Source organism: Miniopterus natalensis, chromosome 13 (assembly GCF_054644295.1).
Source record: "Miniopterus natalensis isolate mMinNat1 chromosome 13, mMinNat1.hap1, whole genome shotgun sequence".
Classification (NCBI taxonomy): Eukaryota; Metazoa; Chordata; class Mammalia; order Chiroptera; family Miniopteridae; genus Miniopterus; species Miniopterus natalensis.
In genome coordinates, this window is record NC_142093.1 from 53,666,568 (window position 1) to 53,693,708 (window position 27,141).

The following is a 27,141-nucleotide window of genomic DNA, read 5'->3' on the forward strand; positions in this document are numbered from 1 at the left end:
CAACACTGGATATAGTCCATCTTTTTATTTTAGCCACTCTAATTACGTGTAGTTGTACCTCATGGTGATATACTTCCCTGATGACTAATGATGTTGAGCATCTTTTCATGTGCTTGTCATCTATGTATCTCCTTTGTCTGCTCAAAATGTCTGTTCACATCTCTTGCTTGTTTTCACTGAGTTGTTTTCTTACTATTGAGTTTTGAAATTTTCTTATATATTCTGGATACAAGTCCTTTATCAGATATATGACTTGGAAATGTTTTCTCCCGGTATTTGGCTTGTCCTTTCATTTGCTTATTGGCGTCTTTCAAAGAGGAGACGTTTTTAAATTTCGATGAAGTCCAGTTTATCAGAGTTTTCTTTTATGGATTGTGCTTTTGTTGTTGCATCTGAGAAATCTTTACCTACCTGATCCAAGGGGGTAACTGGTTTTAAAGGAGGCCTAACATGCAGGATCTGGGGACTGCTCCGTGGACCCTTCAGATGTGAGCTACAAGGGTGGCCTTGCCTCATCGCATTTCAACCCTGTACCACATCCCTCCAGCCTGTCAGAAACCTTCTCCCAGGGAAAAAGAAAACTCATAGTCTCTCTGCCAACTCCTCCCTTGATGATTCTCTTCCCCAGACAAGAGAAGCCCTTCCCACACCCAGGGAGAGGGGAGGGTCAGTGCTATGTTCGCCAGGCAGTGCTGCTTGGTGGTTAAGTATCCTTTCAATCCAGGCCTCCTAATTTATTACCTGTAAGACCTTGAGCACTTCTCCCAAACTCAGTATCTTCCTCTGTAGAATGGAGGAGATATGGATCAACTTCTAGGTTGTTGCAAAGATTTAAAAAGTTAGGGCAGGGCATGTGGCTAATATTGTCATCAGCTTAGCTGGTACTACAAATCTTGGCTGGAGGTCCTAACCAATCTTTACTCCACTTTTATCTTTTCAGACGGATATTGGTTTTATCTACCATTCTCCAGGTAAGTAAACAGTTTTTGCAAATATGTGTGGCTTCTGAGAAAATTCAGGCCAGGTGTCAAAATGTCACAAAATTGCTGCACATTCAACACATGGGGGAGAATATTTGAGGGTGTGAATTATTTTCTGTACTTGAAAATATCTTACTGTACTTCATGGTATTTTATATAAAAACATCTTTCTCTTCAAAACTGAAGGAATCCCTTTGGGTCAAATGCTAATCTTTTAATGCAACCTTGGGCTGACTTTCTATTTTTCTTTTTTAAATTTATTTATTTGAGAGAGAGAGAAACATCAACTTGATGTTCCATTTATTTATGTCTTCATTCATTGATTGTTGTATGTGCCCTGACTGGGGATTGAACCTGAAACCTTGGTGTGTCCGGACGGCGCTCTAACCAACTGAGCTACCAGGCCAGGGCCAGCCTCAGGCTGACTTTCTATTTTTGAGGCCACTGGGGAATTGAAGTTTGAGTAGAGGTTGCCTCTGTGGCCAGGCCATCACATACATGCCAGGTTGAGGTTGGGACTTAAAGCTGGGGAGAATTCTTGTCTTTCTCATACCAGGACAGTAACAAAGCTGTAGGTTCTCAGAATGGGAAAGAGGGTCCCTATTTTTTAATGGCAATAGCTGGCAGCCTGGTGAGTACGCTCTCTTGTCTTAATGGTAGGAGTGACTCTCATTTGGCTGCTACTGGATAGCAATCAGAATATATGAGATGTGTTTCCACACCCCTCTCCCACGCAAACAAAGACTGGTTTCAGGGGAGAGGGCTGGAAGCTGGAAGCTGGTCTCCCATGGACCCTGTGCCTCTCCAGGTCACGCACTCCAGAGGAAATGGTTAGGCCTCTGCCAGCCAAATGAACCGAACAATGGTGTGAGAGGCTACCTGAAGGTCACCATCTGTGCCCTCGGTGTGGGAGACCAGGCCCCGGTGAGGCTGCCCCCTACACCCAAGTAACATTTCCTACCTGGCTGCTTCTATGGGGCACTCCTGAGCTTCCAAGTGACCATGGACCTTCATATGCTTTCATCTGTCCACTGTGTCACTTCCGAGTTGTCCACTTACTCCTCCCGGTGGCCTTGGCCGTGACCTCCCTGTGACTCTGACCCTGTTAGCTCTCTGGTCTCTCCAGGTAGATCAAAAGCCGCCCTATGGGGATGATGACATCAAAATTCATATCTACAAGTCAACGATGGTCCCGATGAAGAAGGCCCACTTACAGTTCTACATCTACTGCGCGGAGGACCTTCACCTTAGTGAGTCAGGGTGGTGGAAGGAAGCCACCCTGAGGAGCCCTACGCAGTGGCACCCTAGGTTCCCATGGGGCTTCCCTATTCCATGTGGACACTGACCTAAGATCTGGGGTGGAGGGAGAGGGTGAAACTAAAGCTCATCAATAGTCGTTTTATAGAGGCCCCATACACACCCTTTAAAATGGCCGTATCTCCCTGACTTGTCTCTGATGCTGGGGTGCAAGGTTCACTATGCCAGCCCCCATCCCTCTGCCATTATGGGTCATGACACAGAACAGCACACACAGAGACAGTGAAAATGGGAGGGGTCTGCCCAGGGGGCGCCAAACCACATTATGGGGAAGGGTTTTAAGTTGTCCTGTCACCTCTCCATCTCCTCCTCCTCAAAAAAAATTTTTAAATGCTCTTGTCTCAGAAATCTTTTAACTTCTTGTCCACAGAGAAACACCACCTAGTGAGCCCAATGTTGGAGGTGGAACTAATTGGAGAAAAGGTAAGTGTAGAAAGGGTGTGTATGTGGCTTAGAGAAATGGTTACCTAGAAAAAAATAGTGTAGGGGTAAGGCTGGATTGGTAGGCCGGACCCCAGGAGTCATCTCCCAGTTCTTCCATCAAAGGGCCATGTGATCCCACTGATAGGAACTCTGTGAAGGTGGGGACCGTGGCTTAGCCACTGTCTCCCAGAGCTGTGCCCAGTGCCCAGCGTGGAGACGATGCCCCCTGAAAACCAAAGTCATTAAATCCAGCCCGTGTATAAGAGGAGAGGGCTTAGTGTTCACCTTTTGAAGGAGGGAGTACCAAAGGGTTGGTGGACATGTCTTAGAACCATCGCTCTGAGGGTGGTTTGTACTCTGGATCTAGGTGAGGTGATCTTGAGTGGTCGATGACACATATTTTTCAAGATTTTTAATATTTATGTGTTTTTCTGAGTGTGTATTAAAAGTTTAGTCAGTCCAACTACTCTTTGAGTTCTCTGACATGACTGTTTAAGGCTAGATTTAGAAATGCTGCTGCTGCCGACGGAGATGTTTTGATCACTTTTCTGTTGGGATCTTAGAGTTCATCTAACACAATCTAACGTGTTAAGGAATCTGGACCTAGGCAGGTGCCCAAAGGACTAAAGTTGTAGCCGATGAGCAGTCGTCCAAGTGCTTCAGGCCAGGGCATCCCATGATCAGCCCTGGGCTGCAGACGGCATCCTTCTGTGGGCTGGACTGGCAGGGCTGGAAGGTGAGGCCGTGGAGAAAGCAGGGGACAGGCTGGCACTGACATGGCTTTGGTATGTTCCCAGCTGAATACACAGGTGAAGACCCAAACTGAGAACCCGATCTGGAACCAGGTCCTGACCGTCCATACTCAGGTATTGCCATCCTGCCTTGCCTGCCCTCCTCCCCGCCCATGAACAGGAGGGGTGTCCAGGTGTTGTGTGTGTAGAGGTGAGGAAGGAGGGCCAGGAAGCACACAGGGAGGAGGGCTCCACCTGGCAGGGAGCACAAGGAGGCCCAAGGCTATGATGGAAACCCTTATTATATCCAGTATTAATGAGTGGGCCATACAACTGAACATTCCAGAAAACTTACACGTGTCCTTTCACCTACATTAAACAACAAAACAATCACTTTAAAGACTCATTCTAAACTGTATTACCTCCTAGGCCGAATGCCCTGAACAGAATGACAACTCTTTGTTGGTGGCCTAGAGGTACCACGGGCCTATGGTTATTATTCTGGGCTCCATGTGGTTGGACTACTGTTCCTACACTAAATGCCCAAGGTGCTCTTCTTTGCGGGGTTCTGTGATCTGGTTTTTATAGCCTCGCAGTCCTTCTTGGCCACTTGTCAATGGTGTGGATGCCAGTTCTCTTCAGGCCCTGGAAGCTAGACTTCCAGGACCAAGGTAAAACGAGAGAAGGTGATTCTGAGAACTTGAGCACTCTCATGAGCGCAAATGCACAAAGCTCTAGGTGCCATCTATTTGGCCACCCAGAGAGTGCTTGGGCTCCTTATCTTATATCTGTGTGACATGTAACTAGCTAAAGAGCTCCCTTCTTCCCTCTTTTGGACCCTCCTCCTTGCTTCTAGAAGCTTCCCCAGTCTGCCTGCTGGTGAGTCATCATTTTTAACCATTCCTCATAATCCCTACCTTCTTAGGTGATTTTATAGACTCTTAAAGTAGGAAGAGAGCTTAGAGGGGCCAAGTTCATCCCCTATCCTTGCCAAGCTCACTCCCACCTGTCCCTGGCTATGATGAGGCAGGACCCTCAGAAGCTCAGCTGCCATCAGGCTCAGAGCCAGTGACACAGGCCAGGCCCTCCTTCATCCGTGAAAGAGGCCTTCCAACCTTTGAAGGTGTCCAAGCATCCCCTGGACCCTCACCCATTTTTGGCAGGACACTGTGTCCAGGACTGGGACCACTTAGATGCAGGCCTGATTATTACTGGCCCTCTAGAAATGCAGCAGACATGTGAACCTCACTCTGACATGGCAGGTTGACCACACAAACAGTAGCATCTGAGGCCAGCTGGTCAGGCCTCAGCAAGGCAGACTGCAGGGGGTGCCCGGCTGAAAATGCAGGGGATGCCACTTTATAGTCCAGAGGCCTCAAGGCAGGAGGGGAGTTAATACAAGGAACTGGGAAAGGGAAGGAAGATTTTCAACAGGGTGGCTGGAAAGGTGGTTTAGCCATGAACTTGAATTTGGTGGATTCTAACTTTGGAAGACCTGGGTGCCTGACGGTGCTCACGTCTCCACTTCCAACGTCCTTCCTTAACCTGGGCAATTTCCTCATTTCTTAATAGCCAGCTGCTCAGCTGGAAAGCCCTTCCCCTACCTCTCCTTGGCCTCCTGAGGACCCATGCAAGTGGGGGCCCTAAAGTTTAGGGCTCAGAAGCTCCCATGGAAATCCACCTTGGCTGTAGTTAATGGCTCACTGGGAACTGAGCCAGGCATTGGACAAGGACCCAGGATTTCCAAGTGCTTGTGGTCTCTGCGAGGCCTGGACCCTCCAAGCACCAACACGTGCCCATTGTGTCTCTTGTCCCCCCTCCCCGCAGCTGCCCTGCCTCTCCAGCTACATCAAGTTCAGAGTCTTGGACTGGTGAGCAACTGGGTGGAGGCTGGAAAACATGCCTGGAGGGAAAAACGGAGCCTGTCAGGGGCTCAGCCAGAAGTATGTGTTTCTCTCCAGCCCCAAAGGCAGCTGCTCGGGTGAAATCGGGACTGTCAGCCTGGTCCTCAACCATATCTCATCCACCGGAGCAGAAGTAGAAGGCAAGCAAGTCCCCCAGCCCCCCTCCTGTGCCTCTCCCACCTGGCCGCCATCTCACCAGCTCTTCTTGCAGGGATGTACTCTGGCTTCCTACCCTGCTTTGGCCCCAGCTTCCTGACTCTCCATGGGGGTAAAAAGGCCCCTTTCCGGATCCAAGAAGAAGGCGCTGTAAGCCTCTCATGTCAGCTCTAGGGAACAGAGGAGGTAAAACTGACCATGTGTGAGGCACTGGGGCCTGGGAGATGCCTGGGGAGGCCCTGGCCCTGGTTTCTGTCCGCCACATGCTGGTGAACATGAAGCCTGCGCTGAAGGGCCACGGCTGTGTGACCTGTGCTGCGGCACAAGAAAGGAACAGAAGGAGGGCACTGAGATGGGATCCTGGGTAAGATTTTCAACAGGTGGAAAGGACCTGTGAGACCGAAGAAACAGCACGGGTAAATGCAGAACAGCTCTGGGTCATTTAGGCCTGGCGAAGCCAAGTTCAACTGGCTTGCACGAAGCAATGGGGCTGGGGAGGGCTGTGCGCAGGCAGAAACAGGCGCCAGGGCCTCAGCGCACAGAAAGGCCCTCCCGTGCTCTCCACCCCTCATCTGCTCAGCCACCCAGCCCAGGCCTCTTTCTTTCCCACGCAGTCAGGTTCCCAGGCTGGGACCGTGGTCCCCAAGCTTCTACCAGGTGCAGAAGGGTTGGGAGATGGGCCCGCTCCGTTTCTCATCCCCTTTCTCCGTTTTCCTCCCTAGATTATCCCCAGCTCTGTGAAGGATGGTTTGGCGTATCGAGGCCGGATCTTCCTGGAGTTAGTTACCCACATCACGACCCACCACGACACTAAGATAGGGGACCTCTCCCAGGAAGTGACCAATGTAGAGGTAACCCAGCAAGAAGGGAGCCCTCTGCCCGCCCCCATCCGTGGCCGCAAGCTCAGCGTGGCGATGGGTGCATGAGGAAGGATGGTGGCCAATCCTCTTGAGTCTTTACTGAGCCGCTAGAGCATCCTGCTGTTGCCCAATCCCAGGTGGCCAGGGGATCCCGTAAGGACAAGATAAGGCTTCGGTTTAATAAATGTGTCATCTGGTTAGGGAGAAAGATTCTAAGAAGCATCCTAAGGAGCCTGGATTTCTCCCTGAAGACAGGGGAGGGCCACTGAGGCAGGGAAGTGTTGAGAATAGTTGGGAGGCAGTAAGGTGAACCACTCACTCAAGAGAAACAGGGTACAGTCGCAGGGGAAGAGAGCCGGACAGGAGGGGGCTGGTTCCAGAGTCCCTTTGGAAGCAGAATGATCAGAGCCACCAACTAACTGGACATAAGAAGTGAGGTTGAATCCCCTAGGCTGATGCCCATTTTCTGCCTCCGGTGGCAAGGTGGTTGGGTGGCTTGCATCATCCTGGGCTTCTTGAAGGGGGAGCAGGTCTGGGAAGTTGATGAACCCCACTTTGACCTGTGCTTGTGAGACATCCATAAAGACCAGTCTCGAGGCTGCTGGACAGATGGGTGTGCCATCAGCGCAGCAGGATCTGAACCGTGGTTATGGAGGACTTGCCCAGGGTGGGTAGGTGAAGTGAAAAAAAGGAGCTGAAGCTGGATGCCACAGCCTAATGCAGGAGGAGGAGGGGCTTGTAGAGGGCCCACTGGGGCAGCCTGTGGAGGGGAGAGCTGCAGAAAGGAGCCGTCAGGTATCTGAATGTGGCAGAGAGAAAGGGGGAGGACTCACAAGTGTCCCCTGGTTATTGGGAAGGCTCCGTCTGGTAGCCTTGGGTCAGGAGAGAAGCCAGGCGCCATAGGTCGGAGGGAGAAGTTGCAGGCGGTGCACAGAGACAAATGTGTAGCAACTTGGCTGGAAAGTGGAGGGAAACAAGGTCAGGTGGTAGCTCAGGGCAGAAGGGGGGCTAAGTTTAAGGCCAGGAAACCTGAGCCAGGGAACAGACTGGGAATAAGCCAGAGTAGGGCAGAAGCTGGCAACAGAAGCAAGAGAGGAGCTACCATGATGGAGAGAGGAACCGAGCAGACAGGAGGCAGGGTGGGAAGACAGGGCTTGAGAAGGGGCAAGAGAGGATGTGTGAGTGTGTGCCGCCTCTGCCACGCACCCCTGCCCACACTTGGTCTCATCTGAGGAGGGCAGTTAGGCCAACAGGAGGGGGTGGGGTGGCCCAACATGGGTAGAGGCGGGTGGCCTAACCACGGCCTAGCCTGACCGGGGAGAAGCCCCCCTGCCCAGTTTCAGGAAGGGAAGGGACCAGCCTGGCTGGGTGGAGGGGCCAGGTGATGGAGGTCCTGGAAAGAGCTGCCTCCTTGGTCAGCCAGGTGAGCTGGAGTCAAGGCAAAGCTCTGAGCGGGGTGGGTATCAGTGATGGTCTAGCTCAGCCTGAAGAGCGGCAAAGATGGTTTCTGAAAGAAACGGCTCACCTCATCCTTGCCCCCCGCCTGTCTTCATAGCCTTGTTCATCCTTATGTTCTGGGGGCACGGGGGTTATTGTTTTAGAAACAACAGAACCGCCAAAAGTATGGGCTCTGCGTCATCTTCCTTTCCTGTACCATGATGTCCAACTTCAAGGACCTGATCCAATTCGAGGTCAGCATCGGCCACTATGGAAACAAGATGGACCTGAATTACAAGCCTCTCATCTCAACTACACAGTACAGCCCAGTGATATATGACGGTAACAGTCAGACCCAGCCAGGAGGTGGAGAGCACCCCCTGCATGCGGGCTCTGGGCCTTTCTACGGGTATTAGCTCATGGGACACTCACAGGCACGGTTAACCCACGTTTCACACATTAGGAAAGTGCGCTTCAGGGAGGGGAGTGCCAAGCATTGCACAGCACTGGGCGGGGAGCCCACAGAGCTGAGACCAGGTCTCGACTTCAAGTCTTCTCCATACTACAACGCCCGCAACCCCATCTTCTCCGCCACTACCCTCGACCACCCCGTGCATCCACACAACTTCCACCCACTGCTCGCCTGCCTGCCTGCTATCCATCCATTTGTCTCTTAGTCCAATATCTACCTATTGGACACCCATACTGGGCACTAGAGAGAAATGGTCCTCAAAGCGTGGTGTTTGGGCAGCAGCAGCAGCATTGCCCGGGAACTGTGAGGAATGCAGATTCTTGGCCCCACCCCACTCCTACAGAAACAGAATCTCTGGGGATGAGGCCCTGCGGCCTGTGAGTAACAAGCCCTCCAGGCGATTCAGATGCTGCTCAAGTTGGCGACCTGCTGCCCTGGAGGAATAGGTCTCCCTTTCACCTTCATTGGCTTCACCATCTCATCACCTGGGAGGCTTTCCATTCATTTCTCTTCTCTGTCTGTTCTTTTAAGAACAGCTTTATTGAAATATAATTCATAATACCATACAATTTATCCATGTAAAGTAGGCAGTTCAGTGGTTTTCAGTATATTCACAGAACTGTGCCTCATCACCATGGTCCATTTTAGAGCATTCATCACCCCAGAAGGAAATACTGTACCCACCAGCAGTCGATTTCTTTTCTCCCCCATCTCCCAACCTTAGGCAACCACTAATCCACTTTCTGTCTCTACAGAGTTTCCTATTAGGGACCTTTAACATACACGGAATCATACAATATGGAGAAAGACTGGCTGCTTTAATTTGGCATAATGCTTTACTTATTTTTGTTAATTTTTAAATTTTTATTCACTTTTAGTAGTGACATGCTATGAAAAAACTTGGCACACCATCATAGTCACTTTCAAGGGAAGACTTTAGTGTCTGGCTGTGTAAACTACTCGTAAAAAGAACGCAGTATTCAGCCATGCCTTCCACTTGTTTTTAAGTTATAAAATAAATATACACAAAGTATATAAACACACATAGTTTAAAGAAGAAGAATAAAAGTAGTACCCATGTGTTTACCACTCAGATTAGAAGAGAGAAAATTGTCAGCCTCTTAGAAGTCCCCCATGTATTCTTCCCAGATTCATCTACCCAAGAAATAACCATGATCCTGACTCTTATTATATTTATATCCTTGCTTTTTTATATATATATATATATTTTTTATTGATTCTTAGAGAGAGAGGAAGGGAGAGGGAGAGAGAGAGAAAAAAACAACAACCATCAATGTGAGAGCAAAACATGGATCAGTTGCCTCCTGCATGCTCCCAGGGATCCAACCTGCAACCAGGGCATGTGCCCTGACTGGGAATCAAACCAGCAACCTTTTGGTGCATTGGGCAATGCCCATCCAACTGAGCCACACCAGCCAGAACCACTCCCTTACTTTAAAAAAAAATTTGACCACCTGTGTGTGCAGTCCTAAAGAGCATACTATAGATGCATTTTAGACCAGTGGAAATTTTCAGTCTGTACTCATCTGTTTTTGTATCCTTTGTTCAATATTAAATTTTTTTATATTGGTATTAGAAGCTGAAGTTCATTTTTATTTCTGTTTATATTCCACTGTATGATTACAACCTTCCTTGAAAGTTTGGTAGAACTCACCTCTAGTTATGTGGCATATGTACACATTTAGGTTGTATCTTTTTTTTTTTTTACTATAATAATTTTGTTATAAACATTCTTATACATGTCTCCTGGTCACAAGAGTGAGACTTCCATCCTGGCCAGTGTTTCCCAGCGGTTAGAGCATCAGCCCACACACCAAAGGATCTCGGGTTCGATTCCCAGTCAAGGGCATGTACCTGGGTTGAAGGTTCAATCCCTGGCCCCATGTGTGGGAGGCCATCAATAGACGCGCCTCTCTCACATTGATGTTTCTCTCTCTTCCTCTCCCTCCCTCCCACTCTCTCTAAAAATCAATGGAAAAAATATCCTCAAGTAAGGATTAACAACAACAAAAAAGGGTGAGACTTCCTCTAAATTTCATACCCAGGAGTGGAAAAGAAATTTAAAGCAAAAGTAATTCTACCAAATTATACTTCCATCAGCGTGGCATGAGAATCCCTACTACTCTGTATTCTCACCAATACTTTATGTTGCCCTGCCTTTTAATTTTTTGACAACCTGGTGAATGTATTTTTAATTGAATTTATTGAGATGACCTTGGTTAATAAATTATATAGGGTTCAGGCGTACAATCCTATAATACATCTGTATATTGTATGGTGTGATGTAAAGTGGTATCTCATAAGACCTTGATTTGCATTTTCCTGCTTATAAATGATGAGCGTCTTTTCATGTTTCCAAATATTTGTTTTTACTCATCTGTAAAAGCCTATCAGACCCTTTTATCCATTATCCTATTTGGCTGTATTTTTCTCATCAACTTGCATATTATTTTTTCTGGGAACAATCTTTTATCAGATGTGTGTGTCATAAAAATATTCTCTAAGTTGGGGCTTTTCATTCTCTTAATGGTGACTGTTTCTTAATTGAGGCGTTATTTACAAACAATAAGATTTTAAGTATACAGTTAAATGGATTTTGATGCATACATACATCTGTGTATCCACCATGGGTAGAAAAATAAATCACCCCAGAAAGCGGCCAAGTTGCCCTTCTCAGCCAGCCTCCCAAGCCCTGGGACATTAGTGCTGTGACGGCTGTCGCTACAGGTTCCCTTTGCTTACTCTCCAGCTTACCAATGAAATCGTACATACTGTACTTTATGACTTCTTTGGTTCAGCCAGTGTTTTAGATATTCATCTGTGCTGTTGCATATATCAGCATGTTGTTCCTTTTTATTTCTGATAAATATAGGATATTTATTTCTGATAATTACAGGATATCTTTTCCATTGCTTTTTCAGAGAGTGGAAGGGAGAGAGAGAAACATCAATGTGAGAGAGAGACATCAATTGGTTGCCCCCAGCACATGCCCTGACCCGGGCTGGGCCTCAAGCCTGCAACCAAGGTACATTCCCTTAGACAGAATTGAACCCAGGACCCTTCAGTCTGAGGGCGGACACTCTAACCACAGAGCCAAACTGCCTAGGGCTTGCCCACTTTTAAACTGGGTTGCTTGTCTTCTTCTTAAGTTGTAAGAGTTTTTCATATATTCTGGATACAAGTCTTTTATCATATATATGACTTGCAAATAGTCCATGGCTTCTTCTTTTTTTCAATTTTTTAACTTTATTTGACAATCAGCAGTTAATTATCATCCACATTAACTGTTTGCAGATTTTTATGCATTCATCGGTTGACTCTTGTATGTGCCCTGAGCAGGGAACAAACCCGCAACCTTGGCACACTGGGACGACACTCTAACCAACTGAGCTACCCGGCCAGGGTGCTTTTCAGTTTCTTAATGGTGTCTTCTGATATGCAAACATTCCATTTTTGAAGAAGTCCATTTTTTTTTTTTTCTTAAATGGTGTCACATCCAAGAATTATTTGCCTAACCCAAGGTCATGTAGGTTTCCTCCTCTTTTTTTCTTCTAAAGTTTTACAGTTTTAGTTCTTACATTTAGCTCTGTGATCCATTTTTGAATTCATCTGCATTAGCCACCCATCTTTCCCCAGCACCGTTTGTTAAAAAAACTGTCCCTTTCCCATTGTTCCACTGTTCAGGTTTCCACAGCTCTAGGTTTTCTTCTGTGTCTGTCATTTTCTCCCCGATCATTTTGGACTCTTTGTTTTATTTGGTCACTTTTCCTTTTCCCGTGCTTCTCACTGCGCGGTCTGCAAGGCCTGACCTCCCCGCGGCTGGCGTGTCCACTCTCTCTCCTTTCTGCGATGCTTTTGCTTTGCTCTGACTTGTTTTCTGCCTCCTGCTGGCTCCCGTTTGCTCACCTGACTGCCGAGCTGCCTCTGGGAGCGTGTTTTTGCTGGCTCGGCTGCTCTCTGCTCCTGTCAAGCTGGGCTCCTTGCCGCCTGTCTCGGTCCTCGGTCTCCGCAGGTGGCTTCTGCTGCACTCCAGCCCTCGGGGCCCCTGGGGCAATCACAGCTTGCTTTTGGCAGCCCTTAGGTGCACTTGGAGTCTGAAGATTATATCTGTCTCCTTGTTTTGCTGAAAATGGAGTTATTTCCCTTCTTGTTGCTTTTGTACGCCATCCAAGAGAACAGGAAAATTGCCGTCTGGTGTCCTCATGCTCCTTCCTATCTGACAGCCCCAGCCTGGGGTCGCTGCTTGTTGATCTTTCTAACTATCCCCTCACGGCCAAGGTCTAAAGCTGGTGCCTTCCAACAATTCTGAAAAATTATAAAATACTTTTCTTTGAAAGTTACCCCTTCCCCTTGCCTCTTGTATCTCCTTCTCGAATTTGCTCTATCATCTGCGGGACTTCTCACTTTATTCTTCACATTTCTAAATCTCTCTTCCGTATTTGTCATCTCTCTGGGCTGCATTCTGCATAATTTCTTCTAGGTCTTCCAGGAAAGGCCTTAGTTGGCCATTTTATTTCAAACTTTTTGGCAGCCCCTGTCCCCCTTCTCCACATTCTTCCACATAGCATTGTCCATCATTTGACACACTGTATTTTATGTATTTATTTTGTCTTCTTTGTCCCCGCTCTCTTTTAAATTCTTAAGTAAACTTTGTATGTGAGCATGGCATGTCTATGGAAAAGTACACAAACCAAAGCGTCCAGCTCGGCAACGCAAACATACCCATGTCACAGCATCCAGACCATGAAACAGTCGCAGCATCCCAGAGGCCCCTCGGCCCCCTCCCCCACCCCTCCAGGGGCAATCGCTCTCCTGGCCTCCAGTTCGTTTTGTCTGGTTTTGAACTTTACGTAAGAGAAATCATATAGTATGCATTCTCGTGTGTCTGGCATCTTGTGCCCATTATTTCATGTGTGAAGTGCATTCACAGCCCCAGATGTTGTTGAGAATAGTCATAGCTCATTTATTCTCATTGCCGTGTAGTACTCCATGGTGCAAATATAGCGTAATTTATGTATCCCTTCTACTTCTGAGGGAGGTTTTAGCGGTTTCAAACCTGGGGCTGTTACGAATGGCGCTGTTATGAACATTTTTCTGCATGTCTCTTGATGATGCTGTGCGTGCCTTTCCATTGGCTGTACACCTAGGAGCAGAATTCCTGGGTTAGAGAGAGTGTATCGGTTCTAAGCTGCTCATTTGTTTGGAACTTTCTTTGTGGACTCCTTTGGGACTTGACTAAAGTTTCATGCCCCAGAGAAGGTTTGCCTTTTTTTCCTCCAGTGACTTGGGGGGCTGCCAACCAGAGACCACTTTACATTTTCTGCAGACCCTACAGGTGGCATGAATGTAGAATGCAACCTGCACGAGGCCTCATTTGTGGTTATGAATTTGGGGGAACATTTTCCCATCCCCTCCCCCAGAGCCATGATGGAGACAGGTCTGTTTTCTCACTGTGTTCTTCCGTGTGGTGGATTATCTTTCGTTGACTGAGTGCTTAGGCTTTGAAGTACCAGCTTTGTGTGGCATATTAATTTGCTAGGGCTGCCATAGCCAAGCACCACAAACTCGGTGGCTTATAACAACAGGAACTTATTCTCTCACAGTTCTGGAAGCTAGACATTTGGAACCAAGGTGCTGGCTTGAGCAGTTCCTTCCGAGGAATCTGAGGGAGGGTGTTCCAGCCCCCTCTCCCAGCTTCTGGTGGTTGCCTGCAATCTTCAGTGTTCCTTGGCTTGTAGACAAAACATTTCATCTCTGCCTCTGTCTCCCTCTGCCTCTGTGTCTTCATAAGGCCACCATCTCTCTGTGTCTCTCTCTTCTTATAAATACACCAGTCATATTGGGTTAAGGACCCAGCCTACTCCAATATGACCTCATCTTAACTAATTGCAGTTGCATGAATAACCTTATTTCCAAATGAGGTCACATTCTGAGGTACTGGCTGTTAGGACTTCAACACCTTTGTAGGGGACATAATTGAACCCATTTTGGTGGTTTCCAACCTGGGACTATTACGAATGGCCCCATGGGGTCTCCTGTTAGACTCCCCACTGTGGGCAGCACTAGGCTTTCTTTCCTGACCACTGGGCCCTGGCAGCTGCCAAAAAGAAATGCAAGTTCTCCAAGATTTGCCAGAAACTCAGGATAGAAGCCAGCTTTGCTTCTACTTGCCTCAGACTTTCTGCTTTTACTTTTTTTTTTTGGCTTCCGTGGGTTTCTTCCTTTTGCATCAACAATACACCTCAGAAAAAAGATCCCTTACGTTTTATCTAGGTTCCCCCCTCATTTCAATAAGGAACATCGCCAGGGAACCCAACCTGCCACCCCATCATGGACTTTATCTATACTTGCCCCGACCCCCCTCCTCCACACTGGCAGGACCTTTATGTCAGATGTCTGCCTACCCCGGCCAGACCCTGGGTCTCCTCCTGAACCCAGGCCCACTTCTCCGCTGCCTTGCAGACCACCCAGAGGTAGGCCCGCCTCGAGCCATGCCTCTTGCCTTGACATCTCGCCTGAAGTTAAGGGCACCGGGCTGTGGAGCTAGTCGCCTGCCTTATGACCTCCTGGGGGTCCACTACAGGCAAACCACTTCCCACCAACAGCCTGGATTTTCCCACCTGCACACTGGGGCTGTGAAAGGCTGCCTGACACACTGAGCCCGATCCATACCATCAGGGCGACCCACCCTCTGGTGGAAGGGTCCAGTTGGGATTATCAGCAGATGGCATCTGTGAGGAATGAAGTAGCTCGGTGAAGGTCCTCTGAGGGACACACTGAGACCTCCCAGAGCCCCTCACACACCGCCCCCTGTGTCTCTGTGTCCCAGGGAACATCTACCATTATGTGCCCTGGTACAACACCAAGCCGGTTGTGGCCGTGACCTCCTACTGGGAGGATGTCAGCTTCCGCATGAGCTGCCTCAACCTTCTCCACTTCACTCGGGACCGCCTGGTGAGTGGTGCCAGAGTGGGGACAGGGAGGACCTGGATCACCGAGGGGAGACTTGGGATAATGAGGCACAGTCAGGGGAAACCGGTAACTTGGTGACACCTTCCACCCCGATTGAGGTGGAAGTGCCTGAAGCGGGCTGGGCTCTGAAGACACCGAGCTGAGTAAACGCTGTCCCCGTCTCCAGCACCAGGGACTCAGACAGGCACATACTCTGCCGCGCAACCAGGGCTTCAGTGGACACACAGGCACGAGAGCCATCAGGGCAGAAACTGGGGTGGGGCGGGGGAGGGGAAGAGAACATAGTCAGGCGCTGTTCGAAAGGAGGTGACATTTGAGCAGAGTCCTAAAGAATGAGTTTGCTGGGGGTGTAGTGGGGTTCAGAGAAGGGAACAGTGTGCAAAGCCATGGTGATGTGAAGTTTGGGGGGCTGGGCATGGAAGTGAGTGAAAATAAGGCCAGAGAAGCTGGGAGGGGTCAGATCGCAAAAGGTCTTAGGAATCTGTTAAGGAAGGAAGCCACTGCACAGCTTTAGGCAGGAAAGCCACCTGGTGCCTCCACCTCAGATGTGACTTTATTGCACATACGAAGGGAGGCCCAGCACCAGGATCTGTGCTTCTCCTCGGTCCCACCTATCCTGGCTCCTTCCTGCTACCCATTTCTTCTGTTGGGTAGTGGGGAGGGTGCATGAGATCCTAACCCTGCAAGAGCATGTGACAGCTTTGGACTGACATCTCCAGGTTGCCCCCCAAAGGTTCCCAAGTCTTGATTAAAATGTCTTGGGTGCATCAGCCCTATAGCCGGCCTGCGTGATCCGTGCTCATCTGCCCCTTTTCTCCTGCTGGGCAGAAAGCCAACCTGGATACCCTGAAATCTCTGAGGAACCCGAGGGACCCCGCCCTGAACCTCCAGTGGGAGAAACTGCTGAGGGAGCTGGTGGAGGACTGCAAGTAGGAGCGGGCACCACATCTGAGCTGGGGCTTCAGACCAGCGCCCTTCCCCACCCCCACCCCCACCTCCTCAAAACTCTCCCTGGCTTGAGACCCAAACAACAGAGCAGCTTCTCCTCTCTCATCAGGCCTCACAGAAAGTGGCCTTGACCTTCTCCATCTCCCCCGCCTGCGCCCCTGCCCAGAACATTGTCCCTGCTGTCCCCACATGAACACCTGGTGCTCCCACCAAACCAAGCCTCTCTGTGTTTCCAGACAAGCCCTGCCTGTCCCAGCCCCACACCGGTCCCCTAATGCTCCTCTCCACACCACCTCTTCAGGGCTCTAACTGTTCTGGAAGATTCCTTGTAAGGCCTCTGCCTGCCCACACCCCCCTTGGATCCCTACTCCTACACCTCAGGGTTTGGTTGGCTCACACCCCTCTCCAAGAGGTAGTCCTTGAGCACAGGCCTGGCTCACTGCAGGCACTGGTAGGGTGGGAGGGGGACAGGTGAGAAATGGGCTAGGCCCACAGTGAGCAGGCTTCCTCAGGAGGGGTGGGAAGGGCTCCCTGCTTCAGGCCAGCTGGGGCTAGGAAGGGCACACTGGCCTAAGACAGGCCTGGAGGTCATGACATGGCCAGCCCCCTTCTTCCCTGTCCTGGCCACAGGCGCCCTCTACCCTGCATTTACGATCAGCCCAAAGCCACCAACCTGGACAAGGAGAGATGGCAGCTCCGCAACCTCCTCCTGATGGAACTGGCCCAAAAGGCCCAGGTAGCCCAGCCTAGGGACATGGTGGCCACCGCAGAGGACTGGCTCTACCGTCTCAACACCATGCTCCCTGAGGTGAGCGCTGCACACACTGGCCAGGGAGCAGGCCTCGGAGCCTGCGCACAGGCCTGACTCTCCTGCCTCCGCAGCCCCAGGTGAGCCTCCCAGACGTGATGATCTGGCTGATGGCCAAGGACCAGCGAGTGGCCTACGCCCATGTGCCCTCCCACAGCATCCTATTCTCCCCAACCGGGGCCCTGCACTGTGGCAAGTTTTGTGGGAAGATGCAGACCCTCCTCCTGCAGGTGCGGAATTGGGAGTCCTTGGGCAGCCCCAATCCTCAGGAGGAGAGGCCCAGAAACACTTCAGGGAGACTCCCTGAGCTCTGGGGCAGCTCCCATGAGCCTCCCTGAGGGCCTGCCACTGCCAGCCGCCTGGGCCCGTTACCAGGTGAATGAGGTGTAAGTCTCCAGAGGAAGGAAGGCTGCATCAGCATGGGGCTGACGTCAAGTCCATGTCCCTAATAAGTGTTCCCCAGCTGTGCCTCCTCCATCATCTTCACACCACACTTGGTTCAGTGCCTTGTTCTCTCTCCCCTGGACCACATTTGGGGGCACTCCAAAATATTTAATGCCTCCAAGGTTTGGGCACCAGCCCATCATATCATATATAAGCCATAAATGAGGCTGATGACCACTGCCCCCACCCTGACTACAGCCCCTGCTTCCAGCCCTCCTCCACAGAGGCAGGTGGGGGGCACGTACCTGGCTCCCCACTACGTCCTGGAGAAGGTTCAACCTCCCTGGCCTGGTCCTAGCCACCTCTCCTCCTCAGCCCTCTCGGTCCCCATACTCTCAACAGTCAGGCCATGCTGGGCTCCCCCAGGCACCTGCCTGCCCTCTGCCCTCACCTGCCCCCCTGCCCCCGGTGGACCCCTGTGGCTGATCTGCCTCTGGCTCAGTACCCAGAGGGTGAAGGACAGAAGGACACTCTCCCCGCCCACCTCCGGGTCTGCATGTGGCTGGGCAACATTGTGGACAGCTCGGACCTGCAGCTGCTCCAAGAGGGCAAGGTGGTCGTGTACGCAGAGACGGTGAGCAGCCAGGGGCAGGGTGGGGGGGACGAAAGTGGGGGAACTGCAATGGCCCAGCACCAAGAAAACGTTACTGGAGAATTTGGGATTGTGAAAGGGAGTCTGATAGAGAAGGGCAGCAGACACTAGTGTGACCTTAGACACTGCCAGCTTGGGGTCCCTAGATGACAAGCCATAGGCCTGTGGTCAGCAGAGTGGGCTGACATTCACACTCTGGCTGGTGGAGGTTTATGGGGAGTTTCTCCCTGTTAGTTTAGAGCATGTGAGGTCAGCAAGGCTCCGACTTGCAGGGGCCTTGTCCATAACCAACGGGGCAGCCTGGGGCCTCCACACCCCACAGGTGGGTCCTTCAGGCCAGGCTGGGGGTCCCAGGGAGGGGAAGGCCTGGAACAGTCAGAGGGGCAAGAACTGAGGCACCTCCCCACAGAGCAGTGAATTCAGGGGGTGGGCAAGCAGTCAGCCAGAGGTGGCTCTAGACTCCAGGCAGGGAGGGCAGGGCTTGAGAGAAGCTGAGAAGTGAAATAGGTTTTGAGTTTCAGGCTTTGTAATTTACTGAATTAAAACACTTTTTCATGGTTCCTAAGTTGTGTGCTGGATATATAATAAGTGGAACCAGCTCGTATAGGGCTTGGAGACGCTGAGATGGAGTGGGGATTCAGGAGGAGGTGCAGGGACCACACACCCAGCAGAGGAACCTGGAAGAAAGGCCCAGAGACAGCAAAGAGGTGGCAAATGGTGGAGCAGGACGGGGTTCAATGGCTCAGCAGTGACACAGGGATACAGGCCACATTGCAGGCACCACCAGGCTCTGTTCTGCTCCACTGTGTGCTGGGGAGGCAGCAGGCACTGACAGTCTTCCCTTCCACCCCCACTCCCACCCCCAACCCCACCCCCAGTATGAGAACCAGGCCAAGTATAAAGACCAGTGGGGGCAGCAGGGGCTTTACCACTGCCCCAACTTCTCTGACGTCCTGGGGCGCAAGGCTCTCCCCAAGGAGGATTTCAAGGAGCCCTCGGGATGGCACTGGCAGGGAACGTGGACAGTGGAGCCTCAGAGGAGGTAAGTGTCAGGTGCAGGGCCTGGAGCTTGTGTGCCCTGGCCATGCAGCCCTGGAGTCAACGCTTCCTTTCACACGGGAGGCCAGCCAGCAGCAGCCTAGACAGAGGGGCACAGAGCCCCTGGAGCCCAGTCCTCGGGTTGGGGTGCCCAGACAGAAGCCCTGGCCACCACCTTCCCTACATGCCAGCCCACTGCCCAGCCCTTGCCAGAGCAGGTGGAGCTGCCCACTGAGGGCACACTTGGCCAGCAGAGGAAGACCTCAGGGGTCTGGAAGTTTGGGGAGATGTGTTGGGAACTCAGGGTCTTGCTACCCCCAGACTCCTCCTGGACACAGACATCAACAAGAGCCAGATGCTAGACGAGGTTTATGAGAACCAGCAGCGGGACGTCACAGGGGCCTGGGTGCCGGCAGCCACCCCCAATACGGACGTGGTGAGCAGTGCAACCAGATGGGCACCTTGGAAGCTGGGTTGTGCAAGTGGAAAGAGGGCTGGACCAGGGGTTGCCACCTGAGCCCTGTTTAACCCCCTGCGTGGACCCTGGGCTGGCACTGACGCTGGCTCCAGCCGGGTGGCCTCTTCAGAGGGAGGGCTTCCCCTGAAGGAGAAAATGGGTTTGGGGCTCGTCTAGGCAGTGCTGTCCAGTAGAACTGACTGTGATGATAGAAACGTTCACCCGGCCCAGTGTGGCTCAGCGGTTGAGCATTGACCCGTGATCCAGGAGATTGAGGTTCGATTCCAGGTCAGGGCACATGCCTGGGTTGCGTATCAATCCCCAATAGGGGGCGTGCAGGAGGCAGCTGATCAATAACTCATCATTGATGTTTCTCTCTCTCTTCCTCTCCCTTCCTCTCTCTGAAATCAATAAAGACTTAAGAAAAAGTAAAGTATCTTTATTGATTTCAGAGAGAGGGAGAGAGAAAAACATCAGTGATGAGAGAGTCATGGATTGGCTGCCTCCTGCATGCCCCCAATTGAGGATTGAGCCCACAACCAGAGCATGTGCCCTGACTGGGAATCAAACTGCGATCTCCTGGATCCTAGGTCAATGCTCAACCACTGAGCCACGCCGGCTGGGCAAGATACATTAAAAAAAAAAATTTAAAAAAAACGATGTTCTATATCTGCCCTGTCCATGTGTGGCTACTGAGTACTTGAAATGTGGCATTGTGAGGGAGACGAACTGAACTCCTGAGTTTTGTTTAATTTTAATTAATTTAAATGTAACCGTCCCCAGGAGGCTGGTGGCTGCTGCATGGGACCTGGCGGTCTAGTCCCTTTCACACATGCTGGGCTTCCCTACCAACCACGGCCGGCAGCCTGGGCTTGGGCAGCAGCATCAGGTGGCAGCCATAGCACAAGTTTGCTTTCAGTCATTACCATGGTTATTTCCTATTTATGGGGAGTGATACTGATTTTCCACAGAGAGTAGACATATAAAGTTTCCTTTTACAAATATATTTATTGCCCGGCCAGGCGTGGCTCAGCGGTTGAGCATCAACCTAGGATCCAGGCGATTGAGGTTCAATTCCCGGTCAGGGCACATGCCCAGGTTGTGGGCTCCATCCCCAGTCGGGGACGTGCAGGAGGCAGCCGATCAATGACTCTCTCATCATTGATGTTTCTATCTCTCTCCCTCTCCTTTCCTCTCTCTAAAATCAATAAAAATATATTTAAAAATATATATATATTTATTTATAGTTTGAAAAGGCAAGTCGGTAAAAGTGTATTAAGTGACTCTGTGAGTGGTGTTAGACGTACCAAGTGCTGTCTGCTCCCGGGGGCAGGAGGCCACTGTGGCCTGGACAGAGAGAATGTGCGGGCAGATGAGTGAAGGTGGCCCCTTAGCTCAGACACCCCTTAGACCCTGTCCCCTCTCTTTCCCCACAGAATGGACAGCCTGTGGAGGCCCGGGAGAATGTGAAGTGCCCCCCTGGCTGGCAGGTGAAGAAGAACTGGACTGTGGAGCTGAACCATGCGGTAGACAATGAGGGTCAGTCCTGTGCTCACAGGCTGGGCGGCAGGAGGGCTTGGAGCTGCCAGGGTCCAACACTTCCCACAGCCTGAAAGCAGCCAAGCTCCCAGGTGGGGTCCCCAGCCTTGGGAGATCGGGGCCTTCACCCTTTCCACAGACATGGGCCCTAGTTTTGAGACAGGGCAGGTTGTAAGTGCCTCCCACGCACCTGAGCCAGGATCTGGTTATGGAGCCTGGGTTCACCCCGGTGGCTCCAAGGGAGGTGCCCTGAGCAGGAAGTCTGAAGACCTGGGTTGGAGACACAAACCCTGCTACTTATGGGCGATGCGACCTTGTATGGGTCACATGACATCTCTGAGCCTTACCTTTCTCACCTGTAAGATGGGCTGTTGGGCCCAGGCCACCAGGGTGACACAGTGTGACCACACCTTCTAGGACTAGAGAGATCTGCCCCGTAGCCTGCCCCCTGGGACCCATCTCTCAGGCCTGTCCCAGCCTCCTGGCCTGTGGCAACTGGGCACCCACAGGCCACGGTCCTGCTTCTGCAGGCTGGGAGTATGGCGTGGGAATCCAGCCCTCCGGCCTGCCCCAGGTCTGGAACGCGGTGGAGAAGACCTACTACTCTCGCCGGCGGCGGCGCTGGGTGCGTGTGCGCTACCGGAAACACGGGGAGCTGAGCCTGGAGGAGGAGACCCTGTCCTTCCTGCAGCTGGTAAGGGGCCACCTGGGCAGGAGCCTGGCAGGACCGCTGGCAGGGTCCAGCTGGGGCCAGGGCAGGAGGGTGACTCTGCCGTCCTCCCTGCAGCACCACCCTGGCCCAACCCAGGAAGAGGAGGGCTGGGAATACGGCACCATTGGCTCCAAGTTCGACCTGAACCCTCAGCCGCAGAGCCGGTTCCGCCGCCGCTGCTGGCACCGCAGGCTGGCCCCCAACAAGGACAAGGGCATCGCACCCATATTTCTCCTGGAGGGATCCTTGGTAAAGCCTCAGAGGGCCAGGCGCCTCCTCCCTGCACCCCACCTCCTAGAGCCCAGGCCAACAAGAGATGCCCTGGGTTGGGGCACTGACAGCTGGAGGGTGGCGTGCCTGAGCCCTGGATCCACATAGTTGGACTTGGAAGGGTGGAGCTCAGAAGGGCAAAAGTGTGGCCTGGGCCTGGGCACCCAGGAGCCTCAGGGGAAACTGTTGTGGGGGCAGGGGAAGGATCTGAAAAAGCAGGCTGAGGAGGAGGAAATCAGGGCGTCATCACGGAGCAAAACAACCAGGTTCCCCTGGAGGCCGGCCCCAGAAGACACCCAGCAACCCCACCTGCCCTTCATCTACTGCATCTTCAACAGTGAGCACTTAACTGAGAGTCAGCCTGGGTGGCCCCTGAGGCCCCGTATCTGAGGCCAGGGAGAGGGGAGGGGTGGAGTTGGGTCCGGAGTGACAGACTCAGCTCCTCTCTTACCCAGAGCCCCACTACTACCAGCTTTTCTGCTACATCTACCAGGCCCGGAACCTAATGGCCAACCGGATCCAGACATTCCAGGGTAGGTGGCAGGCACCTCTTCTCCCCCAGCCCCCAGGGATGCGGCCACTTGAAGTATGAAGAATATGGCAAAGGAAAAGGGTGACAAAGATGCAGACCACCCCCCATGCCCCAGCAGCTCATGGCCCTAGTTTGGGGAAAAGACAGGAAAACAAGGAATACAAAGCGAGGCTGTTCTTGAGGTATGTCCCCAGCGCTGCAGAATCAAGAAGGGGGCGCTGGGGAGGCATCACCTCATGGGCACTGCGTAGCTAGGCCTTGAAGAGAGAGGAATTTGCTGGTAGGGTACGGATGAGACATGAAGGCAGAGAGGGTGGCACATTTGGAAACCACGTCCTTTGTGTTGGACAGAAGATGAAGGGTAGGGAGGAGGGGTGGCAATTTATGGTCCTGCACAGGAGGAGCCTGTCCTTTGTTCTGTGAGGAGGACCCATGGAAGGCTCCAGGTGAGTTAGTTTCTCGCCCTATCCTGTTGATGGCACTGTGTAGGGAGCCAGGTTGCTGGAGGAGTGGCTAAGCCAGGGCAGTGTCCACTGGGCATCAGCACCCGCATCAAGAGGGCTCTTTGAGCCCTAGCTGGTTTGGCTCAGTGGTTAGAGCATTGGCCTGCAGACTAAAGGGTCCCAGGTACAATTCTGGCCAAGGGCATGTACCTAAGTTGCAGGCTGTATCCCTGGCCCTGGTCAGGGCAAATGCGGGAGGCAACCAATCGATATGCCTCTTTCATATTGATATTTTTCTTTCTCTCTCCCCCACTCTCTCTGAAAAGCAATGATAAAATATTCTCGGTTGAGGATTTAAAAAAAAGGGGGTGGAAGCTTTTTTATATTCCCTGCTACCAAGGCCACTCGCTGATGCTGTGAAAAGGCAGCCTTGTGAAGCCTGGTCCCCAGAACTCCTTCAGGGGCGCAACCTGGCCCTCCATCTCTGTGACACCCAGGCCTCAACCACGGTAGTGTAAGACAGACGTGAGTGGGACCAAATAAATGGCCATTGACCTCTGATTATCTGTCCATTTGCTCTGTGGCTTACACTGAGGTGGCCTTCTGCGCAGCGGGCCGTGACTGGGCTGCCCCACCTGAGCCTCCCTGGGTACCTGGTCCAGTGGTGGCAGTAGCCCTGGAGAGCCTCACTTAGCTCAATGGTGAGAATCACCCCTCTCCTCCACCCTCCAGAGCCCTTCATTCGGTTGGTCTTCTTGAACCATAGCCAGCGCACCCAAATCTTGAAGAGCTCTGCAGCCCCCACATGGGCCCAGACGCTCATCTTCCAGCACCTCCTTCTGTATGAGAGCCCTCAAGACACCAAAGAGAGCCCGCCACTTGTGGCATTGGAACTGTGGCAGCGGGACTCCCAGGTACGCGGGCTGGGCTGGGCAGAGTGGAAGGTGCTCCAGCGGGCCTGGCTCCCGGGGCACACACATTAGCCCTTTTCCCAGACTCATCAGGGTCCCAGGGGAGGAGCCAGAACCCACCAGCTTGGCACCATATTCTGCAAACTTCCCTCCCTCCAGGGCAAGGAGAGCTGCTGGGGACGGAGCATATGGTCTCCGGTGGTCTGGCTGGATGTCCAACATCGGGTCCTGCCCCCCATGAGATGGCACCCCCTTGCAAAACAGCTGGGGGAGGAAGAGGGCGAGGTCTTGGCGTCCTGTGAGCTGATCCTCGAGACTGAGGTACTGGGAGAAGGGCCCTGCAGGGAAGTGTCATGCTCAGTGCCCACCCTGCCCCTGGGCCCCTGTGACAAGTTCCCACAGCCAGTGGTCCCCAACTACCCCTCAGGAAAGGCCCAGGGCCTGGAATCAGCATGGGGGGCCTGGGGAACCCAGCTGGCCTGCCCAGCATCTGCCCTAGCTCCCCTCCCAGCATCCGCCCACCAGCTCTGGGGCCTTCTCAGCTGAGCTCTCTCGGGGGCCTGCTTGGGTGGGATGGAGGACAGCAGGACCAGCCCCAGGGCCTCATGCTCCTTGTCCCCCCACCTCAACCCTTCAGAGTCTCAGAAGGAATCTGCCAATCTTAAGTGTCCCCTTGAAGAATGGGGTCTACGCACTCCCCAAGAGCATGCAGCCTACGCTAAGGAAAATGGCAGTTGAGGTGATGACGGGGCAGGGCAGGGAGCGTGGGAGGGCGGGCAGGGAGTGTGGTGCCCTCTGCTGACCCTCTTGGGGTCCTCCTGACCAACTGATTCCAAAGCCAGCTTGGAGGAAAACAAGGGAGTAAAGAGCAGAAGCTCTGGGAGAGCGTGCGCAGTGATTTTATGGCACATCTTGCAGCAGGGAGCAGACAGGGACGCAGTATTCATGGCTGCATGAGCCTCCTGCTGCTCCTGCTGCAGGGCTACTTTTCAGAGAAGGAAATGGAAGCTCTGAGAGGCAGTGGCATGGGGCTAAGTGGCAGAGCCAAGTTAGGGCCAGGCCCTGCCTAACTCCAAAGCCAGGGCGTTTCTCACCTTTTGAGAGTAGCATGGAAATCCCCACACAGGAACCTATGCGCCCGGCCACACATCTGGCAAAGAGCAAAAGGTGGTCAGGGCCTGTGGGCCCTGGATTCGCCCCCAAGATGAGGCCCAGGCTGCTTCCTGCGCTGGTCCTGAGAAGGGCCTGACGAACGGGCACGGACATTCCCTGGGATGCTCAGTGGCTGCCAGTTGAGAGCACAATCACAGGGTATGGGCCACTGGATGGCACGGCGTTCCATGGGAGACAAGTCAGCAATGAGCCAGCTGACAATAGGGATGTCTGAGAAACCTGGACCTTCGAGGTAGCCAGCCTCAGGAACTCACTCCTGAGAGAACTGATGGGAGGCCAGACAGGGCAGCCAGTGAGGAAGGACAATATCTGTGGGGCAGTGGAGGTCAGTGAAGGACAGTCGCAGTGGCCACCTCCCTCAGGAGGGAGGACTGAGCAGGAGCTGAGGACAACCACAGATCACCTGGCCCTGCGTGCTCCCTGATGCACCGTCACTGCCAGCACAGCTCCCCTCTCTGCCAGGACCCCCTCACAGAGGCGCTGCCACCCCTGACCTCTCTCGCAGATCCTGGTCTGGGGGCTCCGCAACATGAGGCAAGTGCGTTCCCCCCAGCTGCTGGTGGAGTGCTGGGAAGAGGCCGGGCACACAGAGCCCATCAGGAACTTCCAGACCAACCCCAACTTTGCCAAGTCGGTCATCTTCTTCACACTGGTAAGAAGGCCCCACGCAAGGGCTGGGCTGCCTGCTCCTGGAGTGAAGCCTCACGGGGCCTCTCTCTGGGCTGCAGTTCATGCCCACAGAGGAGGCCTACGCGCTGCCCCTCATGTTGAAGGTGGTGGACAATCAGGACTTCGGCCAGCAGACTGTGGTGGGTCAGGCCAACATCGACTCCCTGCACCCCTACTTCTGTGACCCCTGGGCCTCAAACTATGTGCCCCCACGGCTTCCAAGTAAGCCTCCTGGCCCTTCTCCAGGCCTCACCAACAAGCCTGCATGGGGAGGGACAAGGTCCTCCCCCTGTCCCTCCCCTCTCCTGAGATTCATGATTATACTTTCTCCACAGAGCTGGCAGTGAACAAGCGCCAGGTAAGGAATAAGCTTGAGGTCCCACTTTCTTCCACACCATTTCCAGGACACAGCCCTTGTCAGAGGGGCTCTGCTCCCTGTGCCCCCTGCATGAGGCTAATTGTACACAAAAACTCTAAAGCAGTGATTCTCAACTCAGACTGTACATTCAAATTGCCTGAGAGTTTAAAAAAATTCTGAGCGTCAGGCCAATGACCAACTCCATCAGAATCTCTGGGGGCAGGACCCAGGTGTCAGTATTTTTTTCAAGAGCCCCCCCCCCCCCCCCCACCCCCTGGGGTGATTACAATGTTCTCAGGCTCAGACCTACTGCTCTAGAGCAGAGCTTGTCACACTTGAACTCACAGGACTCCTTGGGACCTCTGAGTCAGGAGGTCTGGGGTGGGGCCTGAGGTCCTGCCATTCTGAGCCCTTCAAATTTGGTCTGAAGCTGTGGGCAATGAGAAGTAGGAACTGGGCTCACTCTCCTTGCCCCAGTCTCACGTCTGAAGACCTCTAATGAAAGGCCTGCGGGCTGCCTGGCTGCGCCTGACTCACCCCCTCTCCTTTCTCAGCTCCTAGATTACTTCACTGAAAAGTTCTGGTTCAAGTCCAGTGAAGTCGAGGTGATGTGGGCTCAGCCCTGGGGAACAAGAAGCAACTCCCGGCGGCTTGGGAAGTGGGGGTAGCGCAAGCCTGGGCAGAGAAGGGCCAACTGCCCCTCGTCCCAGCCAGGATGAATACGAGGAGGTGGTGGACTGGTGGAGCAAGCTGTTCTGGGCCACAGGGGAAGCCAAATCCCTGAAGTTCAAGGACAAAGACTACCACACCCTGGAGGTTTGGAAGCCCCCAGGAGGGAGGCTGCTGAGGTGGAATAAAACCTGCTGGGAAGGCCAGCAGACCTAGCCCTGATTCCCCTGGGAAGCACCAAGGTGTGGGGGAGCTTCCTCACTGCCACCCCACTCCAGGCCACACCTCTACCACGCTCACCCATT

General features: G+C 52.6%; 1 protein-coding gene and 1 non-coding gene across 2 annotated transcripts in view; one reads left to right on the plus strand and one right to left on the minus strand.

The window, feature by feature from the left end:
• FER1L5 (fer-1 like family member 5) overlaps positions 1–27,141 on the plus strand; it is a 45,960-nt gene that overhangs the window by 12,796 nt on the left and 6,023 nt on the right. Inside the window, 30 exon segments of the mRNA XM_016219228.2 lie at positions 941–971; positions 1,789–1,904; positions 2,107–2,230; positions 2,668–2,720; positions 3,518–3,586; positions 5,279–5,322; positions 5,413–5,495; positions 5,567–5,661; positions 6,234–6,362; positions 7,973–8,150; positions 15,131–15,255; positions 16,102–16,202; positions 16,852–17,029; positions 17,104–17,259; positions 17,916–18,047; positions 18,944–19,107; positions 19,425–19,539; positions 20,997–21,099; positions 21,630–21,793; positions 21,908–22,060; positions 22,280–22,418; positions 22,537–22,614; positions 23,789–23,970; positions 24,127–24,302; positions 24,616–24,706; positions 25,646–25,792; positions 25,869–26,031; positions 26,145–26,167; positions 26,722–26,772; positions 26,882–26,983. Coding sequence (XP_016074714.2) covers positions 941–971; positions 1,789–1,904; positions 2,107–2,230; positions 2,668–2,720; positions 3,518–3,586; positions 5,279–5,322; positions 5,413–5,495; positions 5,567–5,661; positions 6,234–6,362; positions 7,973–8,150; positions 15,131–15,255; positions 16,102–16,202; positions 16,852–17,029; positions 17,104–17,259; positions 17,916–18,047; positions 18,944–19,107; positions 19,425–19,539; positions 20,997–21,099; positions 21,630–21,793; positions 21,908–22,060; positions 22,280–22,418; positions 22,537–22,614; positions 23,789–23,970; positions 24,127–24,302; positions 24,616–24,706; positions 25,646–25,792; positions 25,869–26,031; positions 26,145–26,167; positions 26,722–26,772; positions 26,882–26,983 — 3,465 coding nt within the window.
• On the minus strand, positions 9,141–9,270 carry LOC148091702 (small nucleolar RNA SNORA15). Its single transcript, XR_015715572.1, has one exon. It is a non-coding gene; the product is annotated as a small nucleolar RNA SNORA15 (small nucleolar RNA).